Raw genomic sequence first — 16,856 nt, 5'->3', positions numbered from 1 at the left:
GATTTTGGATTTTCTAGTATTTGTCAAATATAAATTAAAGAATAAGGTTTGGAGAAAAAAAGTGAGGAATGTAATCCAGATCAACCTTACAGGTTCAGGGGACGACAAATACAGTTTTGCAGGCAGTATATGAAAGTCACTAGACCTCAGTGAGTAAATTTAATCCTGGACAAGTCTCTTGTTACTTGGGACATCACAGTGTACTCAGTTATTCTGTTTAGTTCTGCCTTTGGAAACTAACTAGACCTGCTGATTTTAGCAAGTTTTGAAGAATTGCAACTTGATTTAAGTGTGTTCATCTTTCACTGTTCTCATTTGTTTTAGAAATGCCACTATTGATTGAATTAACAATTTGTACTTCGGAAAACTACTTTTAAATAGTTGGGTTGTAATTTTTGAGCATGCTATGGTATTGATCCATCTCTATTTTCATACATTTATAACACTTTCTAGTTTCATCTATATCAATGTTGTAATATACAATACAAACCTACATGCAAATGATAAATTTTATCACATTTATTAAAATACTTTACAAATGTGCTGTCCTGTTTTGTCTAGATAAAATAATTAGACATAGAGCTTGTACGTTGAAGGACACTGCTCATGCTATCATTGCTGCTGAACTGGATCCAGAATTTAATAAGATGTGTGAAGAAATCAAGGAAGCAAGAAGAAAAAGAGGTATGTTTAGCTTCATTTGTTATAGCTCAACATAAGTAAGATAGAAGACAATTTACAAACGTCCGTAAGAAAAGTTAAATTTAAGATGAAAAATGGAGTGCATGTGGGACTCAGGCAGTAGCTGTTAAAGGTTGACTGAACTTGAAACTTGTCTACTTCTTCCTTCCAACTGTGTCTGGATACTGCACAATCCCTCTGTAAAGAAGGATGGATAGCCTGTTGCTACAAAAAGCACTGTTGAACACAGTGAACAGATAAACATTAGGACTGCTATGCTAATTGAAGGTGTGGTGACACCAGAGCTGTGTTCTAAAAGCGCCCTGTAATGCAGCGTAATAACAATTAAGAACAAGGTGAATGATGTTTAAAACAGTGGATTTTCCTTTCACCCTAGCATGTTTACAAATGTACGTCTAGCGATACTACGTTGACTTCTTGGATCAAGAAATACCTGTTAAATCCACACTGAGGGGAAAATGAGGTTTGACAGTCTACTAGTCCCAAAGCAGGAATTATAGCTCCCTCCATTGGAGGCTATCAGTGACTCAGTTTTTGTTTAAATCACTGCAGTTGTTTTCAGCTTGCAGTCCATAGACTTCCAAGGCTGTGGACGGCTTCTAAAGTAACCACAAGAGGTAATTGAAAACCCAAACACATTGCCAGCAGGTCTTCGTTTACATGAAAGTTTCTGTACCTCCTGGAATTTTTTTGTGAAAATTGGAAAAGGTTGAAAACTACTGAAGTATAACATTAGAATCAAAACTCGTGCTGATTTAAGGCTTACTGATTTCAGTAATTCTAGCTTTGCCTTGCTAAGTTGTTTTCTGCTTCAGCTCTTGCTTTGGTTTAAAAAAAAAAAAAAAAGCATTGATTTCTAGGTAGAATTTGGCCAGTCTTAACTGCTGTTTGCAGGTCCCTGAAATACTTTTTTCAGTAGACTGAAGACCCTTTATTAATAAATGTCTTTGAACTATGCAAGTGTCTGTAGGCTTTCTCTTTTTCAGGTTTAAACAGATAGAGTTCCTTTTATTTTCCCATTCAGTCATGCATTTTTGTCTAATTCTGTACAAGTTTCCAATGTGCATCTTGGATTGTGGATAAGAGAACCAATTGTAATTCACCGTGGTTGTAAAATTGAACTAATATAATGCCTTCTTTTCTCTTCTGTACTTTCCTATTAAAAGTGTGAGACTGTTCACAATTCTGGCCTTAGTGTCACGCTGAGAGTTATGCTCAGTTAATTATCCATTGTGAGTCCCCCATGATTGCAAAAGGTTATTGCTTCCGAGGTTAAAAGTAACTGTGTGTAAGAGCTCTTTGTTACAGAGGGTGACTCTATAGCTTGTAGTTGCTCCTCGCAAGCCTCCCAAGAGCTGACTGGAATGCTGCCCTCCTTTTAGCGGCAGTGACCAAATAATACAAACTTCTGGGGGCAAAACCTGCTGATCTTGCAAGAGGTGGGTGTTCAGAAGCTGTAATTAAGGCTGATGTTGTCATGCTATGAACTTTTTACATCAGAAAAAGCGTACTGTTGGTGTCTGATGCTGGTAAGTGGACTTTCAGATACACGTACAGGTTTATGACTAGCAGCAGCAGTTTGTGGCTGACAAGAGCTGACTGACACATGACAGTGGATGGGCTTCCAAGTGCATTTCAGACATTGGCACAGAGACAGTTACAGGGTCACCGATGACCTGCAAGTCATGTTTCAAAGAGGCTTGTCCTTTTGGACCACATTCTGTTAGTTTAATGAACAAATGAGCCCTGGATGGTCCAGCAGCAGAGTGCGGAAGGCCAAGATAATGTACTGGATTAGCAAGGACGGAAGATTTGGAATGCATGGAAGAAGATTTGTTGGATTAACTGGTTATGAATGAGGAAAAAGCATGCAGCTCTTGAGGTATGAGGAAAACTCAAGCTGAAAGACAAGCCCAAGAGATTGTCCTATCCCTGGAGCATGAGTATTGTCAAATACTGTGATGTAGAACATCAAGAAGATAGCACTTCAGGCATGTAATCTTGGAACTGGTGGTTGTATTGGATGGAAGGCATACAGAAGCTGATCACCCTTGCCATTACTCCCATTTTGCCCAACAGAATATGCTCAGCAAGACAATAGACCCATAAAATCACAGTGCATCTACTGTTCTAGGCTTCTGACATACCCTGTTTAGAGCACGAGGGACAGCAAAGGTATGTGCTTGTATTTTCTACTTTGGATTGGATGTCCACAAGGCTGTTAAGGGACTTCTGTTTTCTTCGTTGGATTGATTACCAGAAGGCCTGGTATAGGAGTGATCCCTAGATGGCATTCTGTTCCTCTGCTTCACAATAAGAGTATGCTTTGAAATAGTGAATTGTTTCAGTGTTGATCTAGTTGGGGGAAAAACAACCAACCAACCAAAAAAAAAATATATATATATGTATGTAAGCAGTGTAGACAGATTTTTGTGCAACTCGTTGCCTGCATGCAAGGGTCATTACTCATACCAGGCTGTTGCCTGAGTGGATCTACGCAATGAAATCGTGCTGAAACGGGCAGCCAGCCTTGTTCCTAACTAGTATATGAGACTATGTGGGTAACTGAATGCTGAAGTACTTCTTTTTAATATAAACAAGATTTCCAAGCAAGGCCTTAAATGAATGTTGAGACAGGTCACGGAGAGTGGGCATTGTGGTATAATGCACAACTTGCCTTTTTTCAGCTTGGAGTGCCCTAAGCATCTCTCTTAATCTTCCTTTAAAGATTAATTCCTTCCCTTGATGTGTAAAGTCTGGTGGAAGAAAAGAGACTTTGTGCCCATGTTTCACTGCATAGGTGTCTGGACTCAGCTTGTTCAAGGATCTTATCATAAAGCCTTACTGGAATTAAAATTTTTAGCCTGCCTACAGAACCCTTGTAAAAGAAGGGCAATGATGCCAATGTTGGACTATGAGGGGGGCAAGTCCAGATATTTGCCACATAAATCTACTAGCAACTCTTGGACTGAGCATAAATTTACATTAATACTGGTTCAGGAGAGGTTGAAGTAGTGTTATAGTTTGAGATTGAGTCAGGGTAGAACATCAGAACGGAAATTTGCCCTCTTGACAGGAAGAACACACCTCAAACTCAGATCTTGGCCAACATTTTATTGGCGAAGTTTGGAAGAACTTCAACATTCAACGTGAGATTTGCATGGAATCAAACAAGCTGATCTCTGGGAGGCTACTGACCAATTCTCTGGCAATTTTGTGAAGCATTTCTAATCTCAGAGGAGTTTAGAAGGCCAGTGACACACATTTGTAGGCTTTTTAAACTTTGCCCAGTTGGAAAGCCATTGATTTTCTGAATTGTGCCATTTATTAGCTCTTAATTTATTAACAGGAACTACTGAAGATAAGGCTAAAAAGTTCTCTATCCATTTTCTTCACAATTATCTTGGCAAGTTGTTTAGCAATCGTACATAGCTTTAAAATGGAAGGTATTTTCTGCATTGCTTTTTTTTCACCACAATTCCAAACAGAATTATGTATTGAATAGATGTACCTTTTCTATACTTTTGTCGGATCTGCTATTTTTAGTTAGTACTGGGACTGGTGACCAGTCTCAAAGTACTGCAGTGTAACAAAATGATAAACTGTGTAATAGAATTAGTGTCTGGAAGTTAAACTAGAATCTCTTGTTCTTGTATTACAGAAATGAGGTGCTGTTGTTGAAAGAGGATATCTAGGATATCTAAGGATAACAAATTCTAAGTTGGTAAATCAAAAAATAAGTATACTAGATTTTGGAATTTGCAGCTTCTTGTTGAAACCAGCAGATAACAAGGTAGAAGTGATGGGTGTTTTGAGTAAAGAAATTTATTTGATATGTAGCTTAAAATACTTTTACTAGTACCTAGAAACGTGTGCTTTACCTATTGACTGTTAGGTGAGAGTTCCCTTGTGAATCTTTTAATTTCTGCTTCTGTCAGTTGTAGAGTTTCTTTCCTGCTCTTGGTCATTTTGTTTGGCTACTTTTGGAGATGTGGTATGACATTTAAGATGACTTATAGTGGATGGATAGGAAATTCTAGTGGAGTATGAAACTTCGTAAATATGGTTATATCTTTAATGTGTGTGTAACCAATATTAAGTGCACATTTTTAGAATTTAAAAATCATGGAAAGTAGTAGAAGCTATGAGATGAACTTGTATTACAGAAAGCACAACAGACTTTTGGTTAAAAGCAGAATCACATTTTTCTTAATCTCAGAGCTCATATTGACTCTGAAGTGGATCCATTTTACATAACATAGATCATGATGACAGTGCAAGTTTCTCTTCATGTACTCCTTTTGACATGGCGTACCATGCCATTATGAATCGCTACTTATTTTAAATCATCTGGTTAAAATTAAGAAAAATTGAAACTGTCAATAAGAATTTGTTTTATAGAGGAAATGTAGATAAGAGTGCAATCTTTTGGGGACCCAAATGTGAGAAACAGTCATATTTTTCTAAGTCGTCAGAGCTGACGGTTTTAAGACCATGCAGCGAGTAAGTTGTTTTGTCAGTAGAAAACAAATATTCTTGATTCTAATCTTTCTTTTGAATGTCCAACTAAATATTAATTGATGTGTTCTTATTGCAGCATGGTATTCCAACTTTATTTTAAAATTCAGTAGATTTTTTTCAGCTTGGTTTATTTAAATAGGTATGGTTATCTTCTGTATGCAGGCTTATCAGTAACAGCAGAACAAATAAATCCTCATGGTTCCACTGTACGGAAAACAGAAGCTAGAGTTGAAGAGGCATTTCGGAACAAACAAAAACCCACAATGACGGTGTGGCCCAACTCTGCAAATAAATGTGCATGTGAGTACCTTGGTTGAAAGTTGTGCAAAATTGTAGGCGCCTCCGATGGCAAACATTTCACATGTACTAATGCTTGCTGATTATGTCCGAAAGTAATTTTAAGCATGAAACATGGAACTTTAAAAAATACTCTTTTTTTGATAAGAAATTTCTGCCCAAGAAGCTGGAAATAAGTAGAATTTCTATTTTCGTAAGAAAAAATAACTGTTTTTATAAAGTTTTTATTACATTTTTAAAGGAAAAAAAAGCTATTTTCTCTCTAATATGAGGTGATCTGTTATCTGTTGGTTGAGCGTTGAGATTTGTTTAGTGCATGTATACACGTATATTGACAGGTATGTATGTGCATGCTGCTTTCTATTCTGTCACATGCACTAGTTGCTTCCTGTCTGCAACGCATACGTTATTATGCTAAAACTTAGAAAAGCAGTTATAAATTTAACTATATTTTCCTTTATGGGAATTGGCTTTCAATAGTCACTACCAATTAATGGAGGATGTTAAGATGCTCTTGATGCAGCCTACTGGATTAGTCCAATTAATTGGTCAAAGTCTCTAGAATTGTGAGGAGCATATGACTACTTAACTGTGTTGTAGGTAATTGAAGGCATTGCTAATTATTTTCAAGAGGTGAGTTGATTACAACAGGTAAATACAGTAAATTTTGTTAGATGAAAATAAAGTCCACAAGAGTGTGTATATGAGGGATATACTGATAGTTGTGCATGGCTTTCCTGCTGAAGATTTGGAATCTATTATTATCATCATCACAAAAACATCAAATGGGTGCTTGATAGGCAAACTGCTACATAGATTGTGGAGTAATCAAATTTTCATTGGTCTTCGTCTTCACCCTGATAATGCTTTTCCTTTGTACAAAAGTTCCTAAGTATGGGGATAACTGCCCAGAATTGCATGTTGTTTATATATAAATGATGTCAAATAGTTAATTACAGGTGTATAGTTTTATTTCCTACAACTCTATTTTTTTTTCTGCTAAAGGAATTAAAGTCAACTCTACAGAGTTACGGCTTGACTAAATTGTCATATAATGTATTGATGATGTCAATTAAAAAGTTACGTGTTTGTTTGGCAAAACAGAGAGAAGGGGTTCTCAATATTGGTAGTTACTCTGAAACCCAAGATGGAGATTAACTCTGGTTGATCTTTCCTGGCTGTGGGTGCTGTGCAGCAAACAGGAGTGGCTGTAGACCTTTGAGGTGGACATCTCTGAAAGAAAGAGCAGCTTTTAGTGGTTACTGTTGTATAAAAAGAAGCTCTTCTGCCTCTGCTATTCTTGGTCTAGTATTGTGGGTTCAGTGGTGGCTCTTTGAAGAAGACTAGAGCCATTGAGTGAAGGAACTTGCCAACTTTCCTGTTCATAAACAGAAAAGGAGCTAGTGTCAAGGCACCCTTTCTGCTAGTATTTTGGTGAGATAGATTGTAAGACAAGAAAATTTGAGGCTCAGTGATGCTTGGGAATACAATCAAATGAAAATTGGCCTTTTAAGGATGAGTCTGGGCAGGGTGGCTACTCTAGGAGTTCTGTTGTACATGTAGTAATCAAGAAGAACCAAGAAGTGAGGAGCAGTCAGAAATCTGCAGAAGGGATTCAGGGAGCACATGGACACACTTAAAGACTGATAAGGTCAGTAGAGACAGAAGAACTTGGAAGAGAAACAGTCTAGAAGAGGGATTGGATGAAGGAGCTCTAGGGTAGAGTGAGAATAACTGGGCCGATGGTAAGGGAGCTCAAAGAGCAGCAAATTACATGGATTGCAAATGTGTAAATGGAATGGGGTAGTTTAGAGAAGGGATTTCAGAACAGAGATGATTTAGAGGTGGAGAATGCGGTGAAGATCTAAGACTTGAAGAATAAAATGCATTACAGAAGCAGAGGAACAAAGACAGCAATTCATGTATTTTAGTTATGTGGGATAAAAGATTTACTTTCCAATTAATTATGAAAATCTAAAATTTTTCTATCTTTTATATATATATATATATAAATATATAATATTTGAGATATATATGAGATATATGAGATAAATATATATATATATATATAATATCATATATATATATATATATATATATAAATATATATATAAATATATACACATATACATATCTGTTTGAATTTGAATTCATTTTTTTTTCCTTAGGTAATTTGTTTGTTTGTTTGTTTTTGGTTTTAATGGTCAACAGTAACATTACTTTCTTGATGAAAGTATTTCTTTAGGAGCTTTGTTTACAGTATTTCAGAAAACAGCTTTAAAAAAGTCAATTCAGATGAAATGCTTGAGAGCCTCATAAGGAAATGATTGTCAGGCATCTTCTCGAGAAATGCTGTGGATTACAGATAGCGTAGCAGCCTCACCCATTTTAAATCCCTGTTTACGTTTTAGGGATAATACAGTAAAAAATGGGATTTAGTTTTGGTTTGTTCTTTGAGATTACATATTTTGTATGCGATATTATTTATTTTTGTAGTTAGCTATTGTTTTGTGATGTATTTAATTTTGCTAAATATATTTTATTTTTTTTCATTTGATTAGACCATATGGGCTATCAGAAATGTGGCACAAGATCTGTAGTTCTATTTGAAGACACGGTGATAAATGTTCCTAAGTTAAATTTAATCTGCAACTTCCATATCCCTGTTGAAGTAACACCTGTGGTGGGTTATGTATTACAGTGCAGATGAGTTTTAAAAGTATTGCATTACTTGAAGTTGCTGAGAATTCGTTTGGGACGGTTCTGCCCCAGATGACTTAAAACGTATCAGTATTGACTGCGTATTTTGAGAAAAGTGCAAATGCTCCAATGGGACCACGCAATGGCACGTATGTCAAAAGCCTGTTGTAAGTAGTTGTAAGATCAAAGAATCATAAAATTGCTGTGGTTGGGAGAGACCTCTGAAGATCATCTGGTCCAGCTCCCCTGCTCAGAGCAGGCTGAGCAGGGCTGTGTCCAGTTTTGTTTTGAGTATCTCAAAGAATGGAGGTTCCATGACATGCCTGTGCCACCTTTTCTAGCGCTTGGTCACCATCGCAATGTTTTTTTTTTCTTTCTTTGAAATTGAATTTCTTGTTTTTCAATCTGTGCCCGTTGTCTCTTGTCACTGGGTACCTATGAGAGGAGTTTGGCTTTGCCTTTGTGTACGTGTGGAAAAAGAAACTATCAGCAATGCGAAATTTTGGGCATCTGGTAAATTAATAAGCGCTCAGTGATTTAGGTACACTTCAATGAGTAAAACATCAGTATCTCTTTAGTTGTTACAATGCTGTATAGTAAAAAATTTGTCCTACTACTGTATCTTGCCAGTAGATGGAGTATGTTGCATATTATTTTATTTTTTTGCAGTTCCTTCTGTAAATGTTACATATAACTAAACTGTACGGGGAAGATTTGATTTGCCATTCTTATCATTTTTTTGCAGTATTCAACAATAATATACTGTAGTGATAGACTGCAGATTTTGTTTTCCTCACAGAGGAGATGTCTTTCATGCAGTATGATAAATATGATAGCTGGTCCATGTGAAAATTGCATTTGCAGCAAGAAAAAAATTAGAATGTATTGTGTTATGCAAACTCTTAAAAAAAAAAAAAAGTTTTAGATAAAATTCATTTTATGAAATATGAAGATTCATTTTATGAAATATGAAGTAAACACCACACTGACTTTTCCCAATAATTAAAGTGATTAGTGGTCTCTGTAGAAAGAACTGCAGGGAGATCTAATAAGGAAATAAACTGCTGCAAAAAAAAAAAAAACCTTAGTTCCCAGATAAGTAATATTTTGCACACTCTTACATGGTTTGAGCTAAATGGCGATCCTTGCTCTTACATGAAAATCTGTTGTTCTACTTCATAATGGAATGGAAGTGGTTGTTTTTTTTGTTTGTCTGGAGGGAGTGTCTTTCCAAAAGATTTTTAGAAAGGAAAAAGGTCTTCTGTAATCTTTCTCAGAAGGCATTTCTTTCTCAGTCTTTGTCGTATTTTGATCGGTTTAGTCTCTTTTTTTGACCTCTCTGATACAATAATGTCAGCGATTGTTGCATTTTAGGCATTCATATGACTGCAGCAGTGTCTTACCAAAGGACATGGCAGACCAGATGCCCTAAGACGTTTATTATTATAACTTTCCATTTTTGCCTAGTTCTGTGTCAGTTACCACAGAATGTGAGTACTGCATGTTAAGTCATCCAGATTGTAGTAGCTGCTACTGTCTTGCCAGAACCATGATTCCTTTACTATGCTACTGTTTTCTTTTCTCCTGCTCTCCAGAAAAGGGATTTGAGTTGGATTAATTCTCACAACACACCTGAGACAGAGGCAGGTACTGCTACTTGACAAACACTATTAAAAAAAAGCTTTTGTGGAATTTGAGGACATCTTTGCTCAGAGCTGAGACAAGTGTCTGTTTTTTTAATAATTTTTTTCTTGGTAGTTTGGGAATGCACATTCTGGATGGAGAGTATCTCCAGTATCTGAATCTGATGCTGGCTTCAGCTGGATGCTTCAAAAGGAAGCTGCAAACGTTTGAGAAATAAAAATTACTTGGACTGCCTCATTTTGAAGAAAATACCATCTTAGCCAATTCTGAGTTAGTTAATGGTTGTTTAAACCCATAGGCTTTGTAATTTTTCTAATTTAAAATCCCATTTAGTGAATTTGTAGGTGTTCTTATAAATCCTGTCTCTGTAATTCTTTTTTGGAATCCCATCAAACTTTTGGAGGTAGTAGTACCTAGTGGCAAAGAAATTTTCTTTTATCACTATTAAATACTCTGCCTCTTGAATTAATTGAATGTCTTTTAGCCCTGATAGAAGGCAAACAGTCCTGCAATTTACCTGATCAGGGTTTTTTTTATATTCACTTGTTACTCATCTCATTCTAACTTACTAATCCAAGATTGTTCAGTGTCTCTTAAGAAGGTTTGCCTGCAAGCATTATCACTACATTTTTTTTTTTATAAACATGGTGAAAAGATAGATTTTGTGGAAGAGATATTTTTCTGAGTTTTTAAAATTGATTTTTTTCTACCATAAGTGGTATAAATTAGTAATGCAATAAAAAGTTTTCAGACCTTTTAGATAATATCATACTACTTCCTCCCATCTGGATACTTTGGCAATGTTTGCTTTAAATTGTTAAAAGAGCTTGTGCAATGTTTTTGTCTGCAGATTGCCCATTTCTTCATTTCTGTTTGCAACTATTTATTTTCTTCGTATCTTTTTTTCCTTCTTGACGCAGAAACCAACCAGCAACCACAGCCTTTCAGTTCTGTGATAGAAAAGAATGTTGTAATGTGTCATTTTAATTAACGCACAGTAGGAGTTTGTCCTGCGCTTGTGAGGTTAAAGTCAGAGAATCATAGTATCAGGAGCGACCTTACTGCACTCTACAGGTACCTTAAAGGAGGCTGTAGCGAGGTGGGGGTTGGTCTGTTCTCCTACATGCCTGGTGACAGGACGAGGGGGAATGGGCTTAAGTTGGGCCAGGGGAGGTTTAGGTTGGATCTTAGGAAGAACTTCTTTACTGAGAGGGTTGTTAGGCATTGGAACGGGCTGCCCAGGGAAGTGGTGCAGTCACCATCCCTGGAGGTCTTTAAAAGACATGTAGAGCTTAGTGACATGGTGTAGTGGAGGACTTGTTAGTGTTAGGTCAGAGGTTGGACTCAGTGATCTTAGAGGTCTCTTCCAACCTAGATGATTCTGTGAATATCGTGACTTGGAAAGGACCCACAAGGATCATGGAGTTCCCACTCCTGGCTCCACACACAACTTCCTAAAAATCAAACCCTATGTCTGAGAATAGGGTCCAAATGGTTCTTGAACTCCCATCAGGCTCAGTGCCATGACTGCTTCCATGGGTCAGTGCCTGACCACCTCTGGGTGCAGAACCTTTTCCTCACACCCAGCCTGACCCTCTCCTGTCCCAGCTCCATGCTGTCCCCTTGGGTCCTGTCGCTGTCCCCAGAGAGCAGAGCTCAGCGCCTGCCCCTCCGCTCCCCTCATGAGGGAGCTGCAGGCCGCCATGAGGCCTCCCCTCAGCCTGCTCTGCACTGGGCTGAGCAAACCGAGGGACCTCAGCTGCTCCTCAAATGCCTTCCCCTTTAGACCCTTCACCATCTTTGTAGCCCTCCTTTGGACACTCTAATAGTTTTATAGTTTTACGTTTTTCTTATATTTTGGCACCTGACACTGTACGCCTCACCTCAGGGTGAGGCTACCCGAGTGCAGAGCAGAGCTGGACAGTCCCTTCCCATGACCAGCTATAGCAATGCTCTGCTTAATGCACTGTGGGATATGGCTGGCCCTTTTGGCTGCCAGGACACACAGTTGACTTAGATTCAACTTGTTGTCAACCAGACCCCCCAGATCCTTTCCTATGGTCCTGCTCTTGAGCCTCTTGTTCCCCCAGTCTCCACATATCTCTGGGATTACTCCATCCCAGATGCAGAATCCTCTCTGCAAGGCCTCTCTACCCTTGAGGGGGTCAGCAACTCCTCCCAATTTAATATCATCGACAAACTCACTTAGTCTGACTTCAAGTCCTCTATCCAAGTCATTTATGAAATCATTAAAGAGAATTGATGCTGAAGTGGAGCCCTGGGGAACCCTACTGACTGGCCACCAGCCTTATGTAACCCCATTTACTATAACCCTTTTTGCCTGACCTGGCAGCCAGTTGTTCACCCATTGCATTATGTGTTTGTCCAGCTGTATGCTGCACTTTTTGTCCAGAAGCATACTGTGAGAAACCCTATGGAAAGCTTTGCTGAAATCCAAAAAGATGACATCAGCTGGCTTCCCTTGGTCAACTAGATCCTTGTCATAAAAGGAAAGAAAACTTGTTAAGCAGGACTTTCCCATTGTGGACCTCTGTCGATGACCAATGACTATGTTGTCTTTCTTGTGTTTTTCAGTAACTCCCAGAAAAATCTTCTCCATAATTTTGCCAGTCATTCAAGTAAGACTGACAGGCCTGTAATTACTAGGGTCTTCTTTCTCGCCCTTCTTGAAAACTGGGACAACGTTTTCCAGCTTCCAGTCACCTGGGATCTCTTCAGATTCCTAAGACTGTTGGAAAAATAGTTGAGAGGTCTCAAAATGACATCAGCCAGCTCTTTGAGTATCTTAAAATGAATCCAGTCAGGCTCTATAGACTTACATCCATCCAGCTGGAGCAGCAAATCCTGCACAAGTTTGGAGTTGATTTTGAGTTCATTGTCCCTCCAGTCACAGACCTCTAACATACATGTAGAAGGCCCATTATCAGTGTTGAAGACAGAAGTGAGCAAGGCTTTAAATGTGTTTTTTGTCTGTGTTCCTATTACTGAAGTGACTGTCCTTGTCAAGGAGCAGACCAAAGTTATCTCTGGTTCTCCTTTTGCTGTTAACATAATTTAAAAAGCCCTTTTTGGTGTCCCTTGTGGTACTGACCAGCTTCAGCTCAAGCTTTGTCCGCACAAACTTTCTCCCTACAGTGTTGAAGTTGCAGAATAACCTTGTGTTTGTTCATGGCTCTCTTGCAGCAGGGAAGATGTCATTCAGTAATCCTTAAGAACTTCCTAAATGTACCGAAAATGTAAATAGCTATAATAGTTGCTATTGTAAAAAGCTACTCAGCAGAGGGAAAATGAGCAGAGCTATAGAGGTGGAACATCTAAAACTGATCTCTACGGGTGATATTAATCTGATTGTCTCTTCTCTTCTGACTTCATTTTTCTTTTTAATCTTCCTGTGTGACTGTCTTGTCATGTACTTAGCTAACATAATTACTCTGATGGTTTCATGTAAATTATATTTTTAGCTTGGTTTCCCAAGAAAATAATACCTATCCTTTCTGTCCATCTCTGCTCCTGTAATAACTTCTGAATCATTTAGCCTGGTTCAGACAGATTTGACAGGAGTTGAGGTCTGAAAGATTAGATTCCTGCAGGTTTTGTGAAAATGGATAGCTGGATAAATCTATGCATCTCCTGACGGGAAAGGCTATAGATTGAAAATGGTAGTTACCTGTTCTGCCTTGCCTTGTTAGCTGATGGGTTAAAAGATTGTGTTGGCCAGGCAGAGCATGCACACCTGAGATGTGGGGGATCATCCTGCTCAGCTGGGAGTGGAACAGAAGATACTGGGAGAGGTTGCTGAGAAATACTGGGAAGGACTTGTGTTTAGTGTGTTAAAGGGAATGGTAGGGGATAGCGGTTCTCTTGCATGAGGAAATACTGGGGGTGCTGCAGCCAAGTGTATTTTGGGAAGCATGCTTCATCTCCTTATGGAACTTGATCCCTGTTGAGAAGTGACCAGGTTCTTCAAGTAGTTGTTCATATAACAGTTTATGGGCTGTTGATGATCATACATGCTAAGCAGTTGCATGTAGTTATTTTGTTGTTTTATAATATTTTTGAGGTTTGTGCCTTGAGTATCGTCGTACTTTCTGTCTAGGAAGAAAATCATACAGCTCTTAGGAGTTAGTTTCACAGTCACGCCAAGCTGCAGGTTAGTAGTAAAGGCGCTGTCTCGCTTTTCTCTGGTTGCATATTCCAACCACCTCCTTTAAAGGAGCACCGTCATTCAAGAGCTGGATATAGCTCAGTTTGGAAACTGAAGATGTTGAAAACTAACCCAGGAAAAAATACAAACTTAGAGGCAGATTAGTTCCCTTATCTGTTCTCCTGCAGGAACAGTAGTGCAAGTACAGATGAGGTAGTAGAAATATTATAGCTGGCTTTGGAGGGAGAAATGGCTTTGTGTGTTAGTGGAAGCTGGCACCTCATTTTGCTTTTTAAGCCATTGTGGAGCTGTGCTCTGTTCTTTCTTGCTGCTTATCTCTGACTGCAGTTTGGGACTTTGTGACTTAAAACTCCAGAGGCTTTCAAGTGGACTATTCATTGCCCACTGGTAAGGAACGTAGAACTACTGGAAGCAGTGAAATTACTGAGGAACTTATGTACAGAAGTATATATATGTATACCCTGGATGCTGCATAAAAGAGAGCAAATTGTTGGTTGTAAGTGCTATCTCAAGGTTTTAAGTTACTTTATGCACCAGACATCAGAAAGAACTTAAAGGTTTTGATCATGGAAGAAAAAGATTAAATGTTTTGCTTCGAGTGGTTCTTCATGCTGAAGACACAAAATCTAGATCCATGGTGATCTTTTTTGCTATGAGAATTATTATTGGATTTTAATTCCCAGCAATCCTTTATGAAATAAAGGTAATAACGGAGAATCTACTGTTTGATGGATGTGAATTTTATCATTTAGTGACATTTAATCACATTTGTCTGACGGATTTTGAAGCAGTGCAGAGGCATGTAAGGTCTGCTTTTCTGCAGCATATTTGTTAGCCTCCACAAACACTGTGCTACACTCAATATGTGGTAATAGTCAAACTACAGAAGTTTCAAGAGAAACTTAGCTGCTTTAGCTGCTACATCTTCTCATTAGTTATCCACATTAAAGCAGCAGACTTGCTTGTTAGTGATTTACAATCTTTGAATCTTCTAATTATATCTAGTTCCTTTCCCATCTTGACTTCTGTGTAGTCTGCAGCTTTGTCGCTGTACGGCTGCGCTCGTGTGACAGAAGGGGGATATAACTCAACTCTGAAGCTTCTGTGCCATGCACCCGTGTTTTTGAGGTCTCTTTTATTGAGACTATACCAAACAGTAAGGTGACAGTAGTTGATGTGCACTGTAGAGGATAAGTATGCTTATTTCACCAGGTATTGTCATTACTTGATATTACCTGGCATGAAAATCATGAAGCAAAATCTGTCAGTGCACAATAATTCAGGATTTCTGGAAGTCCGCTACACATTTCATTTCACTTGAGTTTAGAGGACTAGTGCTTCTGAAGGAAGTATGTAATTTCTTTTATAGTCTTGGGAGGCCACCTCTGCACCGAATGCTATCTGCCTTAAGTTTAGAGATCTTTCATCAGATTCAGTGTCTCAAGGTAGGAATGGAAGAATTGAGAAACCCCACTTATTGCTTAAGGAAATGTAGGGTAAATTTGTATTCAGTAATTAATTAAATTTTATTACATTTCTTTAAAATGCTCTCTGCATAGACTGCAGCTTAGCACAAATTAATGAGTGGGGAAGGGTTCACATGAGGCTGATATCAAAAATAACCCAAGTAAAATGTACATGATTTGTGGTCAACCAGGTATTTATTGTCATTACCCCAGTTCATACAGAATTTTTAATAACTTATAGAAAAAGCAAACCAGAAAGAAGCTAGAACTGATGTGAGGATCCCCTTGGCAAATCTGTAGAGGTTATGTGCAGATTATAGAGAAGAGTTACACAATTCAGAAAGCAAGTGAATGTATTCATGTGTGAATAATTGGTATTATAATAGTTTGAGTTACAGAAACTCAGTTCTAAAAAGCAGGATTCCTCTGACAATAGTATTTCTACTGCCTCTGGCACAAATAGTGCCAAAAGACTGGGTATCAATGGATACATTTCAGATGAGTAGTTTTAAAAGGAATAATTGAAAAGGTGTTAATGCATTAACTTGCAATTGTATATGCTCTGCTAGGTTTTTTTTTTGTATTTTTTTTTTTTTTTTACAAAGTTAACTCCTAGTTTTTCTTCTGTAATCCATTACCCGTTCTGTTACTCACTGAGAACTTCAGTGTGTCATGAATCATATAGGCTAAAAAGTGGTTCTGCTCTTGATGGTTTACAATCTTACAGAAGATAAACACTAAAGTGAAGGAGAGGGGACTCCAGGTTAAGTTTATTATTTAGCAGCAAACCATGAACATTTGCCCTTTAGTTCTGTATCAGTGTTACACTTTGGTAGCTTCTTCTTTATTGAACCATCGTTTCTCAAGTCCGTGTTATTCTCTCAGTAGTTCCTTTTTCTTTGTAGTGAATATAAAGAGAATGTAGATAATGAAACGTGGTGCAGACTTCTACATTTGGTCCCAGGAGTCACTGCTCCATTCAAAACCCTTGCTACTCGTACTTGACTCTTATTTTTACTGGGGGAATTAGGCAGGACATAAAGACTACTGGTGTGTGTGTGTGTTTTTATTTTTGTTTGTTTTTAAATATTGCATTATTTGCTCGAGTTTTCACTCATCCTTGGAAAGAAGAAAACTGTGAAAGAGCCAAGCCTCTGCCTGCATTGTGTAAGAAAGAAAATCAGTGTAACAACATGAAGGGTGCTAAGGATCTGGAACCGAAATTGGTATGGTCAGGAAAGTAAAAACTGGAGAATGTACTCAAAGGTGTATTAGGTAGGAGATTATCAGCCTCACTGAGGTCCTTAAGTTGTGGTAAATTAAATCAGAGATTTAGGTAC

The 16,856-nt window shown here is 38.1% G+C and overlaps 1 protein-coding gene across 5 annotated transcripts in view; it reads left to right on the top strand.

The window, feature by feature from the left end:
* The window catches only part of ATAD2B (ATPase family AAA domain containing 2B), an 81,052-nt gene that overhangs the window by 52,496 nt on the left and 11,700 nt on the right, over positions 1-16,856 (top strand). For 4 of the 5 annotated variants that reach the window (XM_068678718.1, XM_068678717.1, XM_068678716.1 and 1 more), the window contains 2 exons: positions 562-684; positions 5,386-5,523. In XM_068678718.1, coding sequence (XP_068534819.1) covers positions 562-684; positions 5,386-5,523 — 261 coding nt within the window. The remainder of the gene's footprint in view (positions 1-561; positions 685-5,385; positions 5,524-16,856) is intronic. The other variant, XM_068678719.1, reaches the window with a different exon arrangement.

This window comes from Anas acuta, chromosome 3 (genome assembly GCF_963932015.1).
Source record: "Anas acuta chromosome 3, bAnaAcu1.1, whole genome shotgun sequence".
NCBI classification, from domain to species: Eukaryota; Metazoa; Chordata; class Aves; order Anseriformes; family Anatidae; genus Anas; species Anas acuta.
Note: the sequence above shows the minus strand (reverse complement) of the source record. Positions and strands in the feature narration are given on the sequence as shown.